The following is a 26,742-nucleotide window of genomic DNA, read 5'->3' as shown; positions in this document are numbered from 1 at the left end:
GTGATATTTTTTGTCCATCCAGGCTGCAGCAGAATCAGCTGAGGCCCAGACCATCCGCTCAGTACAGCAGACCCTGGCTTCCACCAGCCTGTCCCCGGGCCTGGTGCTGCCCTCACCCCTCAACCAGCACCCATCCATGTCATCAGCCGCCCAGGCCCTTCAACAAGCCCTACCACGGGCCATCGCCCCCAAACCTCTGCAGATGAGACTAGGAGGCAATCAGATCGTGACCTCGGTTACGGTGTCCCACCAGAACATGTCCCCCGGGATGCCGCCGCAGATGCACGGCCAGATGGGTAACGGAGGAAGCATGGCGGGTGCCCAGTCCACAGCGGTGTCTCAGATGAGCCCACCCATGCAACAGGGACAGCAGCAGCATGCCATGCAGCAGCTCCAGCAGCAGCAGCAGATGCAGCAGCACCTCCAGCACCATCAGATGCAGCAGCAGCAGATGCATCACCAGCAGATCCAGCAGCAGATGCAGCATCAGCATTTCCAACACCACCTCCAGCAACAGCTGCAGCAGCACCACATGCAGCAGCAGCAACAGCAACAACAACAGCAGCAGCAGCAGCAACAGCAACAGCAGATGCAGCTGCAGCACATGCAGTTGCAGCACCAGATGCATCAGCAGCAGATTCAACATCTCCAGCAGCAGCAACAGCAGCAGCAGCACCAGTCCCAGTGTTCCCCACCGCAGCACTCTCCCGGTACTCCCCATTCAGTGGGAGGCTCTGCATCGCTCGGCAGCCCCCAGCCGGCCCAGCAGCAGCAACCACACCCCTCCCAAATCCAGGCCCACGCCCAGGTCCTGTCCCAGGTCAGCATTTACTGAGCCAAATGGAAATCCTATCTCAAAGAACAGGAATAGAATAAAAGCATCATTCCACGTTGCTTTTCTAAGTTGCACTTAAGAAGTGTGTAAGATTTAGAATGTTATACAAAGAACTTGTCCATTGTTATAGACGGATATGCACACGCGTGTACAGGGGATAAACATGTTAACTGGGTTTTTTTCTGTCATAGGCTTAGCTATGATGGAAGCCTGTTAGGACGAGCACCCAGTAGTTGTTTATTTGTTTGTTTGTGAGGTCTTTCAGTTGTCAATTTAAACTGACTGGGCACACAATATGTTGAAAGATGTGTCTTTCACTGTTTTATTTAACAATAAAGCTTTATTTATGAGGCCCGAGTTCAGCGCAGCAAAAAGGACATATTGAAAGCGTTCCAACAAAAGGATTTCTATCAGTTCCTGCCTGGACTGAATGACTCACAGGATCCTTGCTGGAAACCAGTAACCCACTCAACAGTCTTTGTTCCCACACTGGCCAGTATATAGCAAGAATTTCTTTACTCCAACCTTTCTCTTTCACCCATCATTCTCGACGATGGAACTGTTCAACAATGGCGTGAAGGAAACAGTTGATGGAATCGTCACATGTCGGAGACCCCGTGATATTTGAACACATTCAAACCACAAATGCAGACAATGTGTAGAAGAATAAGGGGAACAGAAAGTAGTGTACGGACAGATCTGTGGATGAAGGACTGAACAGACTGAGACAGACCTGCCATAAATCATTTCTGTCATCCCATCACATCATCAAACTGTAGCTGTAATCTGCTGTACATGTTTTGTAGAGTGGGGGGAGACGAAACCTCCTCTATCCAGTAATCGACCCTCCAGATGATTTGTCCAAAAGCGTGTAACTGGCTACCCCCACTCCAAAAAAAATCTTCTTTAATCTATTTGTTTTTACTTCAGATGTTTAACGATTAAATTATGTTTTTATTTTGTGTAACAAAGGGGATATTTTATGGTAAATACAAATATCCGGATCAAGGCAGATGGTTTGGGGATTGATGTATTTTTACTCTGCTCCTTGATACCGTCATTGTTTTAAAAAAGAAAACTAGCAGAGCCAGTTTGTTGCACTGCCAAAGCCAACTGAAAAAGGCATCGGAGGTATTTTTGCCAGCTGTACAGAAGTCCCTGAAAAAAAAAGAAAATGTTGTACATTTTTCATATCACCTGTTGTAAAGTTTTAATATGTGAGGCTTTAATTAAAACATTGTTAAACGACCTGTGGATTGCTATATCACATAGTGCATTTCTGCTCTTTTATACTTTTTTATGAGTTACAATAGCAGCGATTAATTTGTTTGTATGTTGCTTACAAACCAACTGCTTTTGACAGCTGTCCATAGAATAAATGCATATCCGTATGGAGTTCTTGAAAAGTTGTTTTCAGCTCACGTTAGGAAAAGTAATTTAATGTTTGAGTTTTTGCTCGGCCATGAAGAAGAATCCAGAGACATTCCATCACTAATATGATAGTAGCCATAATTTTGTATGAAGTATTATATATTTCTTTGTGTCTCTGTTCAAATTAAACTATCAATCACAAAGATTTATTTGGAGGAATCGGTTTATTTCACAAGATATATTAGCCATAACTTACATGAGGTGTTGCTTCATGCTCCCTGTCAAAGCACCTAGCTCTTTATGAGATAGAAGAACTGCATTTGTATGTTTTCTATGGAGTCATAGTTTTCAGGGCTCCATGAGCGTTCATGTTGACATTATCATAGTGTAATGTTTCCCAGTGATCTGAATGGAAGTCCATTGTCCCTGTGTGTAAAAACAGTGTTGCTGCTGGACAAGGTCAGCATGTAACCGGTACTTGTCTCAATAACAGTCCCCTTCTCACACACCAGTGCATTGGATTCTGCCTCTTTCTTACTCCCTTCAAAAATCGCTTCATTTCCAAGACATCCCCGGGGGTTTGCTGAGCTCCCTTGAATAATATGGAGAGCGGGGGAGGGAAGGCAGGCAAACAATAATTATCATATCTTCACAATAGCCTGTGAATGCACCGGCCCCGAGAACGGCCCTCTTCTTCTTTTTCTTTTTTTTTTTCCTCCCAAAGGCAGCTGAGACATTTTAAACACGAGTTAATGTTAGTTACAAATTAGGAGAGAGAATCTGCTCCTGTTCTTCTGTGATAGCGCCGTGATAGAATTTTCAAATTGCGGTTTGTTTTCAATTAGTCGGTTTTAGGGAAGCATTTGTAATTTGGGCCGTGTGCTGCTGCAGCTCGGGATGGAAACGATGCCCATTTCTCTGCCGTGATTAATTGCAGCATCTGTCCTGTCAGAAGCCCGAGTGAAGAGGTCTGCAGCAAAACTGCAAATAAGCGCTGGCAACAGTCTTAAAGTGCTTATGATGAAATGAAAATTAAAAACAGCAAGTGCCGCGCCTGACCTGAATCTTAACACGGGGGGAAGAAGAGGAGAATGTGAGAGCGGGTGTCCATGGATACCAAACACATGCTTTAAAAACACACAGTAATGAGGCTCTGGGAAATCGCCGTTATTATTCTGAACAGATTCACAGCAGAGCCCATTAATAATGCATGGAGCTCCTTGTTATTCCATAACCCCTCAGTACTGCGGTCACTGTGTGTACAAATATCTCACAGCCAGGGTTGGAGTTATGAGACTCTGCAATAAAAAGGTTACAGATATTTTCAAAACACCGCTATACACACACAGACATAATTTACAAGGATAATACACTGCTGCTCCTGTAATGGGGATTGGTTACATTTAAATAATAATAGAATAAATAATATTCACCTGCTTTTTCTGTTGTCTCTGCAAGATAAATCTGTTTTCAGTTTGCAATATGAGATGATCACAGAAGCATGAAGCAATCAATATCACCCATGCTGCTCTTCATCATTAACCAGCGCTGATGAAATGCATGAAGGGCACTATGACATTAATATGTCATTTGAGTAATGCAATCACGAGGTGACCTAATTGTCCCCCTCCTCCTCCTCGCTGAGGTCAGTCGCTCGGCACGGTGCCGACGATGACTAAGGAGTCAGATGTGGAAGCCGAGGGATTCTGTATTTTAATTATTTATTTGGCTCTTTTGTTGTTTTCCCGTTCATCGCACAGATACAATGTGAGCATAACAAAAGGCCTGCTGACACTGACCATCTGACCATCAGACCCACGCTGCAGCCAACCACACAGGCCGGACTCAGGACAGAGCAGATGTGGGACCAGCCTCTCCGCTCTGACACCGAGACTTTTTCTCCCTAAACAAAAAAAAACAAGCCTCTTTTTTTCTATAAGATCTGGTCCGGGGAAGTGCAGAGACAGCTGACCCCACAAGTCCAATGTCGAGCCCCTTTTCTTACAGGGAGGAACTCGGCCTCTAGTCAAATGGCTGACTACGTTAAAGGAATTCTTGACCTTGCAGTGGTGTGCTTTGCAGAGAGAACTATTGACCTCTGAGATGAATGGTGACCTTTGTTTGGGGGGCTCGCGGGCTGCTCTGTTGGCTGGCTGGACTGTTGACATCCCTGACCAATGGTAACGTTTGTTTAGGGAACTTTTGACCTGCCAGACTTAAGCAGCGCCACAGACGATGCCTCAGAGCAAAGTTGATGGTATATTCAGGGAGGCTAGTATAAACATTATGATACCCTCGCTGACCCCTTCTGATAAACATCTCCAAATCTTCGAATTTAATCAGTCAGTTAATTTAGCACATAAAATGTGATGAAATAAAAAAAGTTAGTGCTTATTTTTATGAATTAACAGGAAAAACTACCAACAATAAACGCAAATGCTCGACTCTGCAGAAAATATGAGCCGGAGCAGAAATAATCACATATGCACTTTCTTGTTCCCTCTCCTTTCGTCTTCCGCAGACACATGCACGCACACACAACATGCAAACCCACACACGCACACTGAACTCCATGCTTGGGTTTTATGAGCAATGATGTTGCCTTGGTGATGCAGTGATTCAGCCATTAGGCTTATCCCCCTCTTTTGTTCAGTTGTGTTATGGTTAGACTGCTCTGCCAGTCTTTTGACCTGAGACAGTCTCTGCACCGCTACCAGACAAATTTAACCTTTCTAATGTTTTTAATCACTACAAATAATCCTGTCCTGTAAATAATTAACAGGGTGTAAACATAATCAGAGGACGGACATGGGTCTACTGTTGCCTAATGTTAAACACATCTTTATTTTGCCACCTTAATAAAGGAAATAACAGCTGCAGATTTGATGTTAGAAAAGAAAGACTTTGGCATGAAACTATCTGCTGTATGATTTTTTAAGAGGCATTACACACTCAAATAATACGCTTTTTTTCATGCAAATGCCGACGCCTTTTCTATAAACTTGACTCTGTTTTGTGCATATGGGCACAAGCTTGAATGAGAGCGGATAATCCGGCCACCATCACCCTGCTGTCATCGACATAAAGGTCACCGAATAAACATCTAAAGCCCAAAGAAGAACTGTTTATTGGAAGCAATTTGTTTCGCATTATTGTACGTTATTATGCCTCGTCAGTATTTAGCAGACCAAATGCATCTGGAGCACTTATTCTCTGTTGAGTTATACAGTCGGGCTGCAGAGCATGCTGTCAGTGATTTGAGGAAGCTTCCTTTATTGTGACAGAGCATCATGCCCCAGAGGTTGACAGATGTCCCAGCTTTGCATGGAAACGATAGCAGTCTCTTTTTATTTGGACTTGTTTGGTTTAGGAATGTAAAAATCCAGCCCGCTCTCCCCCCCGCCGCCACTCTCCCATTTATTTCATCAGTATTTTATAGGCTTTGTGTTCAGCAGAGGATCCCAACTCTGAAATTGCCTTTTATTGCAACTTACTTAGCCTGTTAATATAGGCTATTACAGAGCCAACATGTTTCTATGGCAACAAAACTGATAAAGTGTACCAGGAGACCGGAGTGATAGATTACACGTGCACGCTGTGTCACATCCAATTAACTCAAACTGACTGTACACCACATTATGCCACGACTCGCAGGAAAATCAATAAATATGGACGGTACCCAACGAGGTTCCCCCTCTGTTTCTTTCTTTCATCCCTCACGACGGCAGCCCGGCCAGCACAGATCATGCCACGAGGATGTCCCTGCTGCTACAAGAGGCAGGTGCTGTGTAGACACCATTCAAAACTTGGCCTATTCAGTCCAACTCCTCTAACGCTCCATTCATGCATAGCAAAACACCATCTGCTCCTGTTTTGCCCGGAGCAATCACAGCTGACCAGAAAAAAAAAAAAAGGAAAAAAAAGAATCCATGATAACAGCTGTTGCCAAACAAAAGCCAAACAAAAGGGGGGCAGGAAAAGGTTAGAGACAAGTTAGACACCAAAATGTACTCATTGGAGAGGGCGAAGAAAACATTTACTCATGGTGATAGTCAGGAAACAGGAAGTGGTCCAGCAGAGAGATAGGGAAGGGTTAAATGTGAAGCCTGGCACACTTGAAACAGAACAGGATCAGGTGATAATAGATTCAAGCTGAGGATGAGTCTTTTACACAGTCACTTCTCAGGGTGAAGAGACAGAGGCAAATGAGCCATCCAGTCTGCTCACAGAGTACGGCTGCACTGATGTGCATGCAGAGGCAGGTATACGTCCACGCGGACAAACAGCTGTTCCAGCTGCATGCTGGTCTTTACGCTCTACATACCTGTTGGCATTTGGGCTACAACTACAAACATCATCTTTAAGGTTCTCTGTCAAGTACCATCGCTTACGTCCACTGTATGTCACTATAATATAAAGATATAAAGTATGACTCTTTTTAATCTCTTTAGATTATCATATAACATCATATAAATTGACTATGATTTATGCTTTAAGTTAAGTTTCAGTTGTAAGAGTAAAAATGAATCACATTTTATGAATTGATCATATAATTTGCATATTAGATCAGTGGTTCTCTATTGGTCTAGCCTAAGGGCCCACCACTATCGCCTTAATGACAAATCGAGACCCAAATTTCTCAAAATTTTCAACCACTCATATTTATTTAATACAAAAATTGTGCAGTTTGGACCTGAAACGGAACGAAACATCACAAAACACAACAGTACAATAGCCACCCAAACTGACAAGCATGTGGCAGTGCACAAGAGGAAAATATTCCCTCTACAATTCATTTAATTAAGAACAGTTTTCAACAGAAATTAACTAAAATAGTGCATAATAAATGCAACTGTAGGGCACAGTGTGAAAAAACTACACTTCTGTAAAATCATGAGTAGCAGTGAAAAAATATCCAACCCGAAATTCTACGAAAGTATTTATGTACAAAAAGATAAATACTGAGAAAGCATGAAAATAGGTCATTAGAGAAGCTGTAAAAGTTACAATTTTGCTTAAAAAATTACTCAAACTATCTTTAAATTGACGATTTTGGGGGCTATTCAGTTTTTTATGCTCCAGTTTATCGACAGCAGACAGTGTATTAATACAGTGTGTTATTTTCACCTGTTATAAGTAATTCAATTCAAGCAGATTATACAGACAGTCTGAAATAACAACTGACAAACTTTAAAGACAATAATTGCACACGCTATATTGGGTTAAAAATATTAATAGTAAAAAGGCCTTCATACAAACAAACCGGGGTTGAAGTAAAGGACAGAAACACACGAGCCATTCCTTCAGTAAGGCTTACAGCTCTGCTTTACGCTGCATTGTGCTGTGATTGGCACCGGTTCCTCGACCCCGCGAGGCCGAGCTTGATCTAATGTATGGCCGCTGACCTGGGGGAGGGGCCGCCAGCGAAGGTGAAAGACCGAACAGCTTGCATGCCTCCAGACCTCAGCTGCCCATGCAGACGGCGAGCAGTAAAACCACTGTTTGAGCCACATAGAAGTGTCACGGCTAGCTGTACACAAAGCCGACGGGGACTCAAATGCACCTGATATACAGTGCTGTGTTTAAAGAGCGGCCTGAGAGGGAACAAAGAGGAGGAAGGGGATGAGGAGGGAGGGATCTGTAAATGATGATGATCTTACCTATTGTCCCCATGGGGATAATTAAGTTTTATCTTATCATAACTTATGCTGAATGAACAGACCTGGATATAATTACGTTTTGGCATCATTTATAACATTAAAGTATTTCCCTAACCTCACAGATGGTGTTTTGTGCATCTATAAAGAAAATGTTTGTACGACACGCTTCAGACAAAGTCAAATCTTCATGTTTCTTTGATGTGATTTATAACCTCAGTGACATTACCTGAATTTCCAGTTGCCATTAAAACTCCAGGAAGGAGACGGATCATAAAAGCTTGAGACGATTTGCAAATGTATTTTTTTTAACCAATTTGACTATGAAACATTCAAATCTCTTGGTCGGACCTTGATGCTGTGAGAGATTTCATTGGCAAGCTTTTATTTATAAACAGCAGCTCCTGTGGCAGTTGATCGGTGGATTTGCCTAACAAATAACTATCGACACATTTTCAGTTGGATGCACACGACAACTTCTTTGTTTGCGACACCATTCGGATCAAAAGGAAAATAAAATAAACGTAAAAATGAGCACCACTTGGAGAAAGAGCGGACAGCTGCTCTTTAAGGTCACGTCCTGAGCTCTGAACTTAACATGGCTGCGTGGATGCCTGGACAGTGTACAGTAGGCCCGTAATGAAGAGGGGGAGAGACAGGACAGAAGACAGGCTCCAGCCTCACGCCATTAGACGTGATTTGTCTGCCAAACTGATCCCAGTCCCAGCAGTTTTATCAGTTTAATGCCCAGGCAGCGTTCATTATTTCTTTGCCGGGAGGGTCAGCCTCTCTTCAGCAGAACAAGTGTGGGTTGTGTTTCTGTCAAAGAGGGGGGGGGGGGTTAGTGCTTGACCCGCAAAGCCATTCAGCTCTCAGAGTGATCCATTGTTTGGGTCCTCTCTTTGTTCAGCGCCTGCAGAGAGAGAAGGGGCCAGCTAAAGGGGAGGGACGGAGCAGAGCCGGGGTCTCGCTGGGTGCCAGGGGTCTGCACTTACCCTCAACGCAGCCTCACCTACTGTCCTTTTAGTCCCAAAAGGCCATGAAACCCCATGTTTATTATGTGCTGCAGTGTTTTGGCACACACACACTTAAAGCACGGCTCTTCAGACTCACACTGCCGGTCAGAGTTTTCTACATGCAGCTGAAGTATTTACAATTCTGACAAGCAAGATAGAAAAGAGGAGGTCAGCTGTGTGTTGTTTTTCTTGTAGCCGATTGTACATGTAAAGGGCAAAATGTTTTTGAAAAGCAGACTCAAAGCTTTACATAAAGCTGGTTGAGTAGAATCTGTGAGCATGTTGAAAACATGGAAGAGCAGTAAAATGAAGAGGCAGATCAAAAGGGATCTAAAAAGTTATATTTAAAGGGCCAGCTCACCAATTTTCAACCTCAGTCCTATCATGCTATTATGGGGAGCTAATGCCATTATGGTAGGAAAAAAAATTCTGTGCTCTTGGAGAACGCTATCCGCTTCTACAATGGGCCCTGGAAAGACTACGTAAAACGCCTCATCTGGCGGAGACCAGAGAGCTTGCTAAACTACACTCAATCGAGGACGCCCGCCTCCAATGTCATGTCTCGTTCAAAATCATCAGGTTTGAAATGTAGTCTGCAGACCCCGAGAGTTTTTAGACGATCCACCGCTATAGTCTTGTCATATTTCGGATATTTTTCGGAGCCATTGCCTGCAGCATTCAATGTCCTTGACTGGAAAACGGTTGTATTTCACTCCTGTGTCTCTCGCTGAGCCGTTCCTTTCAGAGGGAGGGACGCAATGCACGCCGGGTGTTGTAGGAATGTAGAATGGGCCAAACCATGAGCTGTTTGTACAACTTTCTCCACATCTATGGCGCCAATTTCAAATATTATTGCTTCTATTGATTACAGAGAACACCAGCTTTGACTGACAGTGACTTTTTCCAGGGGTTAATGGCTCATTTAAGAAGTGCCTTAAACCTGTATTCTTTCCAAATACTTGTGCTCGTTCATATGTACTGTATCTAACTTTTCTTTGCAGTGTCTCTCCAGTCTGTCCACTCCTCTATGCTACAACACAATTCTGCTTCTCTGTAAATCTCCATGTACGTGCATTTAAATCCACCTAGTCTTATCTGCATTTTTATTTTGCACATAAAAGAACTCTTAATGGTGTTATTGAAATTGTAGTTAAAATGCTCATGTGCTTTTAACTGGTGAATGTATTGAAACATTAGTATTGCCGGGGTGAAAGACCGGAGGAGCATTAGGCCTCTCCTGTTCGTCTGAGTGGCAGTGTGTGAAAAGCACACAGGATGTAAAGGTTCGATGGAGAGTGAGCATAAGTATGATTTACATGGACATGCACGACACAAAGATTTATGCGTTTAATGTATCACAAAGTGTAGAACATACAAAGCAGAGATTGTTGCTCCATCAGACAAGCGCAGGGCAATGGGAGGAAGCGGGGAAACTCATGACTTGTTTGTGAGCATATGTAAAGTAACTGTAGTATACATATGAGCTGACTCATACTATTATGCAATTAAGACGTATGAAGATATTTTGTCTGAGTGTTTTATTACTATCAGCATCAGGTTACTGGATTGTCATCACAGCGGCAGCACTGAAAATGTTGTACAAACTTTGATATAGTGCAACACTTCTCAGCAAAGTGCAGCAAAGTTGGTGTATTGAGAAAAATAAAATATAACGATGTAGACTGAGTGTTCCCGTCATGTCGAGGCAACCTGTTCCTCTACAATGTTTTAATGGAGCTCAACTGGAGAATAAGGTGTCATCCTCATTTATCTCAGTGTGCTTCACTTGTAGTATTCACAGAGCAGTTGTGTACACACAGGAACAGTCATTTTGCTTTTTATTTTGCAGGTTTTTAAAAATGCTAAAAAAAGTCTTGCTTAATTCGGTAGAAACTTGATTATTGACAGCAGTTTATTTTTCATTTTGTTTCAATTTTGCAAACGGTTTTATTTGGGTGATGCTTTTGGTGCTAATGAGGCAAAAAAACAACAACCGGCAAATTAATTGTAATTTAAGCAGCCACTTGGCTTTTCATTGTGTGATTCAATAATTTCAAACAAATAGTGCCAAACATCCGGCCACTTACAGCTCCCCTTTGAAGACTGCACGTGCCCTGCACTCGGTGAAAGAAAGCAGCAGCAGGTGTTTGATTTTCCAGTTTCTCAACTGACCTTAACTGTGTATTTAAACCCTTTATCTTCATTGTCCAAATAAACAGGTGACATAGTGCCAAGTTAGACAAGAGCCACCAGCACACTCAGTAACCCTCTAAACCAGCAACAGGCACATTTTTAATAGGGATACTTAGTACAATATTTATGAAAATACATGTTATTAGTGATAGTGGTAAGAGTTTTCAATGCCTTAACCAATTCACATGTACGATTAATCATTAATTAAGGAAACAGTTCACAAACCTCATAAAACCTTCTCAGTGTTTGCTTTAGTCACTGTGAGTCCTGGGCAACTTTATGGCAGCAATCTGTACATAAAGAACCGAACAGAGTTTACTGAGGGTCATCTTATCATGTCACACAAACTTCAGCTGTTCACTTCACTATTCATTAATAGTGACTACAGCTGTATAAAATCACATCACCGTTGTAGCACTACAACTGCACTGAACTAAATACTGATTGGTTCAGAGATGTTTGGAAAAGACATTAAGCGAGAGTCCTAAAGGCCTACAAATAACAATGTAGCTTGAAAAGCAAACAGCTATTGCGCTTCCAAGCTAGGAAATGATAGCGCTGGTAAGCCACATAGTTGTTCACTTTCTATTTTCTCTGTTCTCTCTACTTGCCATTGTGCTCTCGGATAGTCAATAATTTCATTCAAAAAAATAATTTAAAACCATTAATGACTATCAACTAAATTTAGTATGTTAAGGAAAAGGCCCACAGAATTTTTTCTGTTGGAGGTGGAAATACAAAATATGCTGTGGAAACTATAAATACATGTGGCTACACAAAACAAAATTTAAATTTTTGATTTTGAATATTTACCATGCCTTAATTGGTTGTCAAAGTTCTGTTCAAATTCATTTGTCATGCTAAATATCCAACTTACACTGAATCAATGCATTTATTATTGAAATTTAAGTTGTTCTGAATCCAATCATACCAAGCATTTAATTTAACTCCTTGTAGTTTTTGAGATACAGCCATTTCTGTAACATACTATTTTTCGTTGATAGACACAAGGGTAGTCCGTTTTTGTTTTTTTTTCCAAAAAAAACACTGGAAATACAGGTTCCTGTGATCACATGTTCAAAAGCTCTCATGCATTTAAAGACCAGAAAGACTCAAGTAAGAATTAATTCTAAAAAGTATTCTCCAATCAACTTTTAGGAAGAAATTAAGAGAAATGTAACTTCAAAACCAGGCGTTTCCAACAGGGCTTCCATTCACTTCAATGTATTTCAAGGATACATGCTAAGGGCTAATGGGCCCATAGGAATGAATGTAGTCTAATAAGCCTAAGCCCTTTGAGGTGCCTCAACCACTAGTAAACACATTTACACACAAACATAGCCATACAAAAACACATGCTCACATACACATGCAAAATCTCAGACACATGCACACACATACACACACACACATTCAGGGGGAGAGAACAAAGGCCAAAACCAGGCACTTGTTAGCAAAAATCTTTGCTCTTTGAAATGCAGGTGCAGGAGTTTTTTTTTTAGTTATCTTGTTTGTTGCTCAGTTGGTCACTGCCATAGGTGATATTCCTAACCTGTTGGTTTAGAGGGGTTTTTTGTGAAAAATCAAAAAACCTGCTACCTCTTGTAACAACTAAAAATAGTCGCTTAAGAAAAACCGGTGCTGTGGCCTCATATTTTGACCGATTCGAAAAATTTAAATGGATTTGTTCTTAGCTCAGCTGGTACTTTGAGTGCTGGAAATCATAAAATTCCACTGTGGACATTAATGGGTTAAGTAACTGCTTGGAAAACTGCTAATTGCTAAATGCTTGTCAGTTAGCAAACTTGTTTGCTTAGTTGCAAACAGGACAATAAACTCATGAAGATTCTTTAAAAGACAAGTTTATATCATCAACTTCTGTCACACATCTGTTCATGAACGGTTCCTTTTTTTTGTTCAAATTAACACTGACAGAAGAGGGTTTAATAAATAAACATGCTAGCTAGCTAGCCTTCATTTCAAAACCTCCAGATTTCAGTTTCCTAGCTCTGTCAAGATAAGCAACTATTGGTCAACAGCAAAAAATTTAAGAAGCTACTAAAGTGACCTTAACTCTTACTCTTGTGAACTTTACTAATTGTGGTAATTCCATTTACATGAGTTTATTTTGTGCGACCAGCTCTTTACCGTATTATTGTTTGCCCTCAGTCCTCACCTTTAGGCTGCAGTTTTGCAAATGTTGTGGATAGTTGGGTACCCTTGAAAAGCTAAGTTAGAGATACAATGTAAACACACAGCAGAAATCGTCTTAAATTGGGGGTGCAGTCAAATTGTATAGCTGCTCTCTGAGGTGATTTGGGGACTGGCTGGTGGTTGGTGACTATTTATCATACAAGTCCTAATGTGCTAATTCTGTGTTCATAATCTGAGGCAGCATCATCGATCAACATCGTTCTGACAGGCCCCTCCCCCCGCCTCCGCTCTGTTCTAATGCATAAAGGGGTCATTTTTTCACGATGTCCTAAATTCAAAATTTCACTCCGTAACAATACAAACGAGCTGCTCTGCCATGGTTGATTAATGGAAAATCACATTCACTCATTCTTTTATGGTTATTAAAGGAAGTTTTCTGGTTTGGATGAACAGGGTTGGTACTACAGATGCATCACTCTGTAATTCCTTTATGTCTATTTTACCATTAAAGATACAGACTTAGTATTTTTGGCGCCCACTCATTGCAAGGATACACATCTATTAATTGGTTCATCAGGGGGAGATCCTCCGGAAGTATTGTATTAAGATGTTTATTATTGCCCTCATAATTTAATATTCATATATACAGCACAATCACTATGCTTAATACATGAATATTAAACACACACTACAATCATATGAAGTACGCTGTTGAGGTCTGATTCTGGAGAAATTAAAGGTGACACAGCTAATTCGGCAGGCACACAGCAGACATGAGTGCTTGCTTTGACCTTTTCTATGACTATGAGAACAGAGTAACTCACAAGGGGAACTGTATTAGAAAATAAATGAAAGGTCCTGGTGGAAAGGTCAGGACACATGTTTCTGTGATGTGGAATAAAGTCTGTTTATAGCAAAGGTTTGGCTGACTGCACCTCAGTACAAAGAGTCCTACACAAAACCACACTATAACAGTCAAACTAAAGCACTATGTATGCATGTGTGTTGAGTCTTGACTTTATTTTACATTTCATCAGATATGACCAGCGTCAGTAGATTTATAAAGTTGGCAGACAGGCTGTGATCCTGCACTTGTATATACCTGCACCGTTAACATTTAATTTCTCATTTCCTCCTTGATTGATGAGATGAGAAAGAGAAACTTGAAAGTCTCCCTATAGAAAATAATGAGAGCAGACCAGCTTAGACCAGATGTAAGCCTAATGTGAGAAGAAATTTGCTTCCCTCCAGTAAGCAAATTTGATAACTCTATCAAATATGTTGCAAACAACTGATAACACAAGGTTATCATGAAGACGCAATACGTTACATAAGGACAGAGCGATATGTGACATGAGGACAGTGCAATATGTTAGGACAGTGCAACATGTGACATGAGGACAGCGCAATATGTTAGGACAGTGCAACATGTGACATGAGGACAGCGCAATATGTTAGGACAGTGCAACATGTGACATGAGGACAGCGCAATATGTTAGGACAGTGCAACATGTGACATGAGGACAGCGCAATATGTTAGGACAGTGCAACATGTGACATGAGGCGGGTGCAACATGTGACATGAGGACAGTGCAAAATGTGAGGACAGTGTGATATGTGACATAGTGCGTGTGCATGTATGTGCCATCTGTGGATGGATGTATGTGCTGGAATATCAATTTCTGTGAAATTGTTCCGTTGTCTGGCGCAGACTGCATTTGGTATGTTTGAACTGTGACTTTTGTAGAATTCTTGTTTGTTATGCAGTTGGAGTCCAGAATAAATTTCACTAGGGAACAATAAAAGTATATCTTATCTTATCTTATCTTAACTTTAGTAAAAAAAAAAGTCTTCCGCTAATGTTAGCATTCAATCACCTCCTAGCTAAAATGACAATTTGTGTAACACCATAGAATAAGAATAAAAAATCTTAGCGTATAATAATGCAGCCAGGTTAGCTAGCTTGCTAACAGTTAGGTTAGCTAGGAATTGGTTTTAATGCTTGCATTAGCTGTTGTGATGTCGCTGTTGGTACATATGAGTCATCAAATATGTTGTTTTAGCTTCAAATGTCAATTTTTACCATCTACTCTCTTTTCAGACCAATCAAGAAGCTGTGGAATAATAACATTTTGTCTGACTCCTCACCAAATATGATTGCAAACCTGGAATATAGCAGTTCAACAGTATTGGCATTTAAACTTCCTACATACAGGTGGGGCAGTTAGTTTTTGCTGAGGTGTTTGCATAGGTACAATAATCAGGGATATCATTCTGATGCCAACAGCACATATACAAAAAAGCACTGGAGCGTCAAACACTTTTCACCTCACAGAAGATGTGATTTGTTAAATATTTGCATACTTTAATTATAGAGGCACTGTAATAGAAAACACTGTGTCTGATGTGGGTTTGCATACAGATACTAAACTACCAGTGATGACTGTACATCAGCCCACAGTTTGTTCAAGAGAGGACAGAGCAGATTCACCCCTCAGTGGAGAGAAGCCTGATTCTTTTAACCACTGTAGCTCAGACAGAACTAAATTGATTCAGGACCGGTTCATTTGATTCATCTTTGTATAAATGTCAATTTTGCAGCCTGCAGCTAGAACAAGAGCGGTGTCAAGAACAAGATGAACATGATATTTTTATTACAGTGAAAAACTGTCTTACCTACTTTATTTTCGTCTTTTTAATGTCCAATAATTATTATGTAGACGGATTGTTATTGTTTAACACAGACCATGTAAAATAACCAGGACAGCATACATGTACTGACTTTGTTTCCTAGTGTGTAAGGTCAGTTAAACCCTTAAAAATGTTAACTGCATATTAAAACATATTCCTACCTGTACTAAACCTTTATTAATAGATTTTTTTCCCCAAATAGAGGCAGTGCACACAACAATGAAATATTATGAAGCTCTAAGAGGCAGGTTGATGACAGTAAGTCCAATACTCACTATCTTTTTAGCCTCTGTTTGGCCTGCACCGACTCCTGAGGCAATTATATGACTCTTTGGCGAATGTGCCAATTATGTTCATTAGCTGACCACTATGTTTTACACAGATTTGCCAGTGTGTCTATTACAGCTACTAAAAACATTGCTCTGAGTCTGACCACCTAATGTTAGAGGTATAGGTGATAATGGCTGAAGATGATCTGTGTGTTATGATGAGCTATGGTGATATAATAACACGCATTATTGTGCTTTTGAAACCTTTAAGGAACACAAATATAAATGTTTTAGTTGGCCATAAAAAAAGTGATATTCTGTCATCATTAATAAAACTAATTTATTAGTTTAAAAAATCTACTCACTAACTAAATGTAAACTATTCACTAACCTACTGCACCCAATGCCAAATTAGAAACATGATGGACGACTGCATAGCAACAAATCTCTGGAGAAGGAAAGGTCACGCAGGCAATAAATCCTCCGCCTCAGTAAAATGAGCTGGTTTCCTTCGATTGTTGTCCACTCTTTAATATTTCTCTCTCTCTCTTTCTCTCTCAGTCGTAAACTGGTGATTCACAGCTCTGATTGTGACCAAGCTGATGATTTTAATTTTCTGTTTTCAGAGTAATAAACAGTGACATGAGAATGAGCCCGAGGCAGAGACTTCTAATGAGAAAATGAAATTAGTTTTTCAGCTGACTGATCAGAAACATTTCATACATTATAATCAAGCATTTATTTGACGTGATTTGTTTTGTGTGTGTGCGCATGCACGTGTATTTTAAGATGTGTGTGTGTGGGTGTGGGGGGGGGAGTTTGCGCACATGTAAATACATTATTCATGCTACTGTTTATGCTATGCTACTGCTTGTTATTGCTACACACAGACGTAGCTTATGACATTTTCCAACCTTTTGTACCAGAACTCACTGGCTCGTTGGCTCAGTATGTGCAATTTTATGCCTCATCTTTTACTGTTGCATCCATCACAGTTCATCTCTGATAAACTACACTGGACAAATAACCAATTACACACCCTGCCTCTGCTGTTACAGGGACTGGGTGGGAGGCGGGGGTGGTCAATTCACTATAATGCAGGACACACCTCAACACAACAGGAAAACTAGGTGGTAAATAAACAGTATTTCAGTGTTTCATGAAAGCAGTTAACAGGGAAAATAATTCTCTTGGTTATACTTACCAGGCCCAGATTGAACCATCACCACTACAGTATTTTCATCCTCCCTCATGTGTATATTTTCTCTCCCTTATTTCCCTTTAAATTGTTTTAATCCTGTTGCCAGAGGCCTGTACTAGAACATCATGTTCATTAGCATCTGTTTGCTGTTCCTGCTGAGTTCAAAGTGTTTCCTTTCTCCCTCTTTATGTGTGGATAAGAGCTTGAATTACTGCAACACTACCTCCAGTTTCCCTCGGTACCATTTCACAAAAGTAGGGCAGCAAGAAAAACAAAGGGCGGGCAATGTCTTCATTGTCATGTAACATCACTCATTGGATCCTATGCTGGGATGTTCTGTTGTTCTGTGGTTAGTTTGATGGGCTGAGCTCAGATCTGCAGAGAGGCATTCAATTAACAAAGACAAACATGATGCTAATTTACAGACAAATACCGTAAGACATCCTGTTTTATTATCTGCACATCCTGACATGGATATGCGAATAAATGCGAATAAATGTAACTGTGTTAAATTAAATGTTAGGGCTGTATTAAGTTACTGCTGATGCTAGCCCAGCTGCTACTTCACATTAAAAGCATTCCGTTTGGGAACCATAGGGGCTTTTATTTTGAAGAGTCACATAAAAGCAATGAATTTGAGGTTAGCCCTGACAGCAGACCTCAAACAGAGATGAGGATGATGCAGTTTTTACATATTGAAACTTGTAGTCTTCACCTCCATCAAGCACAGACTCAGGTGACATCACTTGAGGCTATTAGCTCCCTGTCATCCACAACACTAAATAGAAATGTAAACATTCATAAATGGAGTAATAAATGCTTAAACAGTTGCAATATGAAGCCAAGCTTTCACCATCTTTGATGATAAACAGTTGTTTTTTTGTGTGTGTTTTTCTATCTCACGGGGTGTAGTTAAAATGCTGTGAGAGCAGGACCACACATCTGCAGCACAAGAACCCAGAACAGGTGCTGAACCTGAGCCCTCTCTGCTCGCTCTCTGCTCCTCTTTCTCTCTGCTGTGCTGAATCACACGGCCGACTCCTGCCTGCTCCACTGTCTCCCTGTGGGCTGGCTGTCCATCTGCTGAGGAGAGATGGTAGAAATAAGGAGAAAGGACAGGTTACTTCAGTATGTAAGCAGATTATTTCTTAGTTTTTATAATCTCTTACAATGAAGTAGCACTGTAGAGACTGCCAAATAAGGCATTAAACTGATATTTGATATAGTCCCTCTGGCTGTGAGGATGCCTTTATATCAGTAGTTGTTTTTTCTCCCAGCTGTGAACTACATCTGAACCGTTTCTGGATAGATGACACAGCAGTTATGGACCTTGAGTTACAGTGGACACCTCTAAACACCAGGCCTTCATCCAAAGCCACTGACACAGCTGACTGTAATCATGTTCATGGAAACGTTTATTTCCATTGCCTCATCAACCGCTGTTTTCTCTTTGACCACATTGCAGATAAATTGATGCTTTTGTGTATGAAAAAGCCTCTTTTTTGATCATTACAAGGCAATAGTTAGTTAAAAACATACTGTACAGTTCATATGACTGCAGTGCTTTAAAAAGGGCAACATGTCTTCCAAAAGTAAGGTTTGTATATGTGAGGATTGTCTGGATTATTTTTGAATCAGGGGATGTTTTAAATTATTATTATTATTAACATATCTGCCAAGTTGCAAACATGTTCATATGTAATGTAACAGAATAATCACTTACAACCACAAGTAGGATTTTTTCTTTGGCTGACCGCCGGGGTCAGCCCCACACACGGGTCTGAATGTGACTGACTGACTTAATGACTGATTGACTGAGTGACGGTACTTTCAGAGCTGTAGAGAGAGGCATTTGCGACATCACAATGGTGGAGCATATTGGACCTCCACTGACGCGACTCTCTGTCTATACGGCTCTGGATACTTTGTTCGGGGAGTAGGCGGGGCTGCTCCTCCGCTGCTCCTCCGCTGTCCTCACCCACGCCCGCAGCACGCACCTGCTTTCAAATAAGTTGTCATCGGCCTCATAAGGACAGTCCTTGTAACACATTTCCCACAAAAGCGCACAGTGACCTGATGCGGTCAGCCACATACCAGATTCTGACCTATTCTTGTTACTCTAAAATATCCACTCTGGTTATAGGATATATATCTGAAACTAAGGTACAGAAATATCATGATCTGAATGTGAATCAAAAGAGATACATAAGAAAAATAAAACTCAGCTTAGTGCAAGACAGTATACACTATATTGTTTTGTTTACCCGTTGCAGGTAATACATAATGTTGGTTTATAATATCCCATTGAATTTATCCATATGATTATTATGTTGCATCATATTCTTGGTATTTGGTATCAGATTTGTTGGTTTAGGTGGAAGTGTGCACATGTACGAATAACACTGTGAAACAGGAAGTTTCTCCTGGGCTGGGTTATTTTATGCTGCACTTCCTGTGCAATTATGTGGCCTCTTTAAGGGCCAAAATACAGCATTCTTATTACGCAAGTCATTTATTGAATGTGTATATATCAATAGTTCCAGATGAAATGTTACTGTAACTAAGAGTATCATATATTTCTATCATACATGACAGAAAACCAAAGTGTAGGCCTGCTGTAGAACATTTGGATAGTAATTTATGCATTCATTCATTCTCTCTTCCATTATTACCTGTCTACAACAGTGTTAAGCTGGATATTGCGCCTAATGTCTCAACACAAAGTTTCAAACCTCTTGACCAGACTTTAGGAGGAGACATCAAAGAAATGTAACTTGAGGCTGGACTGCATAAAAAGCTGATTGAACTTGAACTTGTATTTTCTGCTCAGAGTGTATCAGGATGTTATTTAGATGTTAAATTATGTCTGAAGAGGGAAATGCCAGCACAAATCATTTTCATTAGGTCCTGACCCTGTGTCTGACTTTTTCACGAGTCTCTGGAACAATCACAGTCGCTCACATTAGATTTATTTCGACAAGTGAAGGAGGAACAGAAGCGCTGAATGAAAAGCATAGCACATAACTTCTGAGGACAAAGGCGCTCTGGCCAGACGTGTTCTTGACACATTTAAATTATATCAGCACACATATTGTGTTTATGTTACTTTATAGTCCTATGGCTTTTAAAACATGTTTACTGCAGCCGGGCACTAAAAGCAAATGTTGTGTAGCCTGAGGAGTAAACAGAGAGATGAGCGCACTACACAGCAGCCTGTTTGAAACACATATTCCTCTGCCTGCTCCGCTTAAGGAAAGAAGTCGAGGATATAGCGCTGGGAACCGTCGTGACTGAGCTGATGTCATGCCAAACAAGTCCCTGCATTTATAATAGTGTGTCAGGGTATGCTTAAATCCATTCATACATTTGTCTGTTGCCTGGCAACACTGACTGTGTTTGTTAAGATTTAAGGAACAGGGTTGATGCTCTTTAACAGTTAGAAAGCTCAGAGCTGCAGCATCCTCACCATTAGATTACCTATAATCTCTATTTACAGATTCTACATAGAAATGTAGACTCTGTACGCAGGGACGTGGATTGTAGGGACGGCAAGTGTTCTGGTTTCCGCTTGTAGTACGCTTGTAGTCCGAGTAATATTGACCAATCACGTATCAGCAGGCTGCGGCGTATACAGGAAAAACAGTCCGTGTGGAGAGCAAAAGCAGGCAGAAGGTAATGACATCCCATCTCACAATGATTTAGCTTCTTATTAATCTCCATAAAGAGACATCTGCAAAAAGTTCAGCTAACAATCCGTTCTAGATAAAAAATTCAACTAGTGATAAATTCCCTTGACGCTGTGACGCGAAAGCCGCTTAGCGCTGAGATTTCCTGACTTCCCCGAATGCATCATGAAATCGATCTGACTTCTGTTCAACAAACGAGCATTTTAAAAGCAGTTTTCTTCTCGTCTTGAGGACAGACCTGACAAAGCTTCATTTCTACTTTTTACTAATCTGCATCATGATGTTGAAATTTCAGCGAAGGTAAGACCCGTTAATAACAAGTAACATAACAACAATAAGATAGGGATAGGATATTGTAAAGAAAAAATAAAATATGTAAGCATTTAAATTATAAAAGCATTATAAGTGGAGTGTGTTTTACCCTTACAGTGACATTGTGAGTCATTATCAAAGCAGTCTGTTCATTAGATTTCAATATTTGTTGTTTATAATTTGAGCCTTTGGCCTGATAGTTGTGCATAAGAAAACATCAATTAAATTGTAAGGATAAACCAATGTTTAAATAATTTTTAAATATTTACTACAATTTTTTTCTTACAGAAATACAACCGTCAGTTTTCTTAGTATTAGCAGAAAAAGGAATTTGGACATGGGATTAGTTCTAAAGGTCAGAGAGGCCACAGAAAAGAGTCATAGTCATCCTCTTGAGGACAGGAACGTCCACACTGATTTGATGGATATTTTGGCCTGAATTCTCAGCAAATGTTACTGAGACCATCGACACCATAATATCTTCACAGCGGCTAACCTTTGTTCACTTCTTTCCTTTAGTTTTGTTCCTCCCAAGCGACCCTATATGTCAGGGACACACAAAATATATATAAAATGTACAAATCTGTAAATAAATTCAAACAATGCAATAGGGCAGATTCACACGTCTTTTGGTGACAGCACTACTATAGAGGTTAATCTTCCCATTATCTTTTGTTTCAACCAGAACAATAACTGGGGTGCAGAGTTAAACTTTATTTCTTGGCATTTAGTGCCAAAAATACAAATGATGCAGTGTATGTCTACTTGGATCAAAGCCCATCATACCAGTGTTAAAGCAGATAAACAGAAGGCCACTGGACCCTCTGGTGTCTGGTCCTTCTGTCCGACAGAGAGAGTGGATATGCAAAGAGATGTTGGTCTCAAACCACTTCACCTCAGCTTGCTATTGTTTTACTGAGTATTGTCATTGTCTGTCTCTCAACATTATTGCAAATGTGGGACACCTCAATGATTTTCAAAGCTTAAATAAAAGTTTGAATGAATGAATGTGTGTGAACTGTTTCAGACAAGCAGCCCATTTATTGCACCTGTGCAGGACAAAGCCTCGACACAAAATCCCCCACGGTGTTCTGGGAGTGGGGCAGAAATGAAAATGTCCCTCGCAAAGAAGAAGTAGTGTACACACACTCAGTGTGATGCCAGGGCTGCCTCACACTCAGACACTCAGGAGACAGTCACTTCTTTCTTCTAAAGACATTAAAATTAAGATTCAAACTATTTTGCATTAGTAAATATGTTACTCTGAGACATTTTTCCCAAAACATGATGGCTGATGGAAAACAGGTGCTGAATGAAAGTACTGTAGTTTCTGAGTGATGTGCTTCTCTTAAGATACAAGTCTGTTTTTAGTCGCAGAGCGTATAGGAGAGCTTTCCACATTACTTATAGTGTGAAAAAGTGCTGTGGGGCAAGTTGACATAGGGACAGTGTGTACTATAGGAGAAAGAAAGATAGCTACATATCATTTGATATGTGATAGGATCCTGCAAAGTAAGCACTGCATCACATTTGATATGTTTCAAATACATCCAAAACCGTTTATCTTCATTACAAATTCTCTTCTTTAAAATTGTGAACTTGTGAAAACCACTGAAGGCTGAGTGTATCTACCCTGAGACCATTGTGTTTCCATATTTCTTCATGCTTTCAAACCTTTATAAACCCAGATAGCTGCTCTTCTTCACCTGCTTTCCAAACACAGTCATTCCAGCCTGCCTCCTTCACCACTGAGTGGAGAGCAGTCTTCTTTAAACAGAGGCAGCTCGGCCTGAATAAAGATCTGCTGTGCTGCTTGAGGTTATAGCAGTGGTGAATGACGCCCCATAATGGCACTTAAAAGAGAAACTTGCATCATTAATCATCCCTTCCTTTCATACACTGACGCATGAGACAAGGAAATCCATGTCTATCTGAGCACAGACAATAAATATGAACGCTTCCCAGATTAGTCCCCAAAGAACAGAATGGATACTCTTTAAGGGCACATTTTCCAGTCATCACTCATCTGACTAAAATGAGCCAATTATTTCTCATACAACAGCATGCCAATTAGAGAAATGTCTGCTCTGCTCCAGTCATGATATTGCCATGTGGCTTGTTTAAGATGCTGCCAGACAGCATCGTTTTCACTCCAAAGCCATTCACACAAGATTTGGTAGCAGGAGAAGGGTTTGTTAGTGTTTGACACCACCTGAACGGGAGGGTTTAGGACCATTTGAGCCTGTGTTTTAGTTACAGCAAACAGAGTTAAGGTGTATACAGGATGGTTTTGTTAAACAATATTTCTCAGGAGAATGGCCAAATAAGAAACGCCTTTGAGGATTATTCATCCTCAAGTAACAACAAGCATTTAACTTTCGAATGAATAATAATAATCACTGATTTCAACGTGATTTGTTTTCATATGTAACCTGTGATGTCTTCGCCCGGGCTGCACGGTGGTGCAGTGGTTAGTGCTGTTGCCTCACAGCCAGAAGGTCCCGGTTTGTGGCCTTCCGGTCTGGAGTTTGCACGTTCTCCCTGTGCATGCGAAACAAAAGACATGCTCGTTATGTTAATTAGGGACTCTAAAAATTGCCCGATGATGTGAAAGTGAGCATGAAACCTTGTCTGTCTCCATGTGAGAGCCATATGATTGACTGGCGTTTTGCTTTTCACCATATTTAAGATAATTATGAACAATATTATACTGGTGTAAGTGCTCACATGGCTGTTTATCATGATACGCCAAACATTAACAATGACACATCTCAATTTAACACCGATGTGTCTTAATTCATCAATGTGTCATTGTAAAAGCTGTTGCTAGCATATGAGTCACAGACGAGCATCACAGGCTGTGACACTTGGGGCTGTGACTGAAGCTGTCAGCTAACAGTAAGATGTCATGCTGAAGAGAAAGTTGCTCTTTTCTTTAAGAGTTCCAGGAATCCCACTTTTTCCTTCCTGAAGAATCTGGCAAACACAAATGCTGTGTTAATGATGTCAGTGGGGTTGAAAGGTATGCTGAAATAATTGTCCCCCATCCTGATGAAAACATGCAAGCATAAGCATATACATGAATGTGCAAAAGACTTAAAGATATCATCTTGAAGATTTTTATTTAAATGTCTGTTAAGTTACTATCTATCACAGAATGAGTTAACACAATGGTGATCGAGCCTGTGGCCCACTGATGAAAGCCTTTGCATTTGCAGTATATAGTATTATTACAGACTGGGTGTCTGTGGCGACTTCTGCGGAAAAAATCACAAGCGGCGCCCAGTTAGTGATGCGTTTTCCATCAGCCAGCAGTGGTTGGTCTTTTCCGGTCTCTGCAAGTGTTGCAAGTAAACAGTAATCTACTAAGGCTGAACAAACAAAGAAAAGATCGATGACTACAGATACAACTTCAAAAATAAGTGAAAATCCAAAGAAAAAGAAACAAAATTGACGCTCAGATGAAGAAAAACAGTCTAAAAAGGAAAGCGACTGTCAGCGTATGTACCTGCAATTCCCCTTTATTGCCACAAGGTGCCGCCAAATAGAATGCAACTGACTTTGAGATTGTAACTTTCACCCTTACTTGCTAACCACGCTAATGGTTGGCTAAAATGCTTTCCTTCTCAAATTACCAACAGTTAGCTAGCATTGTCTACCAGACCTCTAGTTGTTGTTAGCAGTAAGCTGATTTTTATTATTAAAGTCGAGGTGAAATGAAAAATGTCATTTTAATCCTTTTAGATCACATCCCCTGTGATATAGTGCATCTATTTGACAATATAGGCCAAAAAAAAAACTACAGAAAATCCATTTCTTCGTATTCTAATATCAAAAATCGATCATTTTTTCTTCCGGTAAAACTTAATTTCACACGTGCTTACGTAAGTTAGCACCAAACAATTTCAACCAATCAATCTGCAACGTTTAGCCGCAGAGCACCAAGAACGCTCGGTCAGTTAGCTAGCTACTGCGCTGTGGAGAACGTCTGTCTACGCCCACTTCTCAACGATCAAATCAAATCCCTCTAATGATATGTCCCGCCTGCACGTCCTGTTTCACTCGAAAATACGTCACGATACGGAAGCTAGATACTCTCAAAATGCCGTTTCAGCTCAACTTTAAAAGTAGTTGACACAGAAGTACAGTCAAGAAACGACACACATCTCATTAATACATTTAGTTTATTAGTTTGTAAATTTAATGGTGTAACTTTATTGTTCATTGTCCCTTTGGTGTAATATAAAGAATTTAGTTAAATAGTTTTTTTGTCAAGCAGCAGTGAAAATGTATTTACCTATACATTATAACACTGAATCGTAATCTGTTACTTCATATGTGCAGAGTAAAAGTAAGTAGAGGATTCATTTTTACCCTGACAAGGTACTGTCATAGACTGAACACTATGGACCCAGTGTTTATCATTAGTAATCCACAGCTCTGAGAACGTGATTGGCAGCTCTAAAATTAAAGCAAACACATGGCTTCCTTGTTTATAAAAAGACTAACACATCTGGATTTTACAGATATACACAAACAGTGAGTTTGAATAAAGCACTAGTATAATTATAAGATGTCTTTTAACCAGCACACCACAAAACAAACCATCAACAGCAGACAGACCAGCAGCCACTTTGACAAAGCAGTTCACTAACAGCGTGTGTGAAGAATGGCATTCTAATGATGTGCGAGCGTCAAGCGGAGAGCAAACAAAAGGATGAAAGGTTTCTCCCTGTAAGACCTGTAACTGATGCCATGTTGGGAACCATCTGCCTCATACTTGTCCTGGCTGTCGTCTCTGATTCTAATCCAGACTAACTGAACACAACTGGAGCCGGCTCTGGGACTCACTGCTGCGGGCTGGTCAGACCTACAAACTACTGAAGACAGAGGAAGAGGAGAAAAGGGACACCTGCTGAACATGCGGCTCATTGTTTGCACTGTAACACCTAACAGTCTAGCTCAATAAAAGAAGTAAGTTAACTTCACTCAATCCTCAAAGAAATCTGTCGTAACTCATCCCAATGAATTAGCAGCAACTCAAAAATTATTGTGGTACTTACTCACACTTGTGGTACTTACTATTTTTGGAACACTTTAAGTTGTAGTAATTAATTACAGTTCATCAATTATTTAGTTTACAATGTAAACATTGTAAACTCCGCCCGAGGGCTGATCTGAGACAGAGTGACTGTTTTTTGCCGGTTCAGAAGAGTGCGCAATAGACAAAAAGGAGACTATAGGACTGAGCAATCATTTTTTTAGTTTTATAATTGTTGCCGAAAACATTCACCATGGGCTCTACCGAGGACACAGCAACGGACACAGTGACGTTCCTGTTTTATCAGGTCATTGTT

At 40.5% G+C, this 26,742-nt stretch overlaps 1 protein-coding gene across 1 annotated transcript in view; it reads left to right on the top strand.

Annotated features, from left to right (window-relative positions):
* tox3 (TOX high mobility group box family member 3) overlaps positions 1-2,230 on the top strand; it is a 37,806-nt gene extending 35,576 nt beyond the window's left edge. The window contains exon 7 of the mRNA XM_069659748.1: positions 23-2,230. Coding sequence (XP_069515849.1) covers positions 23-835 — 813 coding nt within the window. The 3' untranslated portion in view covers positions 836-2,230. The remainder of the gene's footprint in view (positions 1-22) is intronic.
* The last annotated feature ends 24,512 nt before the right edge of the window (positions 2,231-26,742 follow it).

This window comes from Semicossyphus pulcher, unplaced genomic scaffold, assembly GCF_022749685.1.
Source record: "Semicossyphus pulcher isolate SPU_LCO1_2020_fin unplaced genomic scaffold, fSemPul1.0.p SCAF_1, whole genome shotgun sequence".
NCBI classification, from domain to species: Eukaryota; Metazoa; Chordata; class Actinopteri; order Labriformes; family Labridae; genus Semicossyphus; species Semicossyphus pulcher.
The sequence above is the reverse complement of the archived record's forward strand: the minus strand, read 5'-3'. Positions and strand labels throughout refer to the sequence as shown.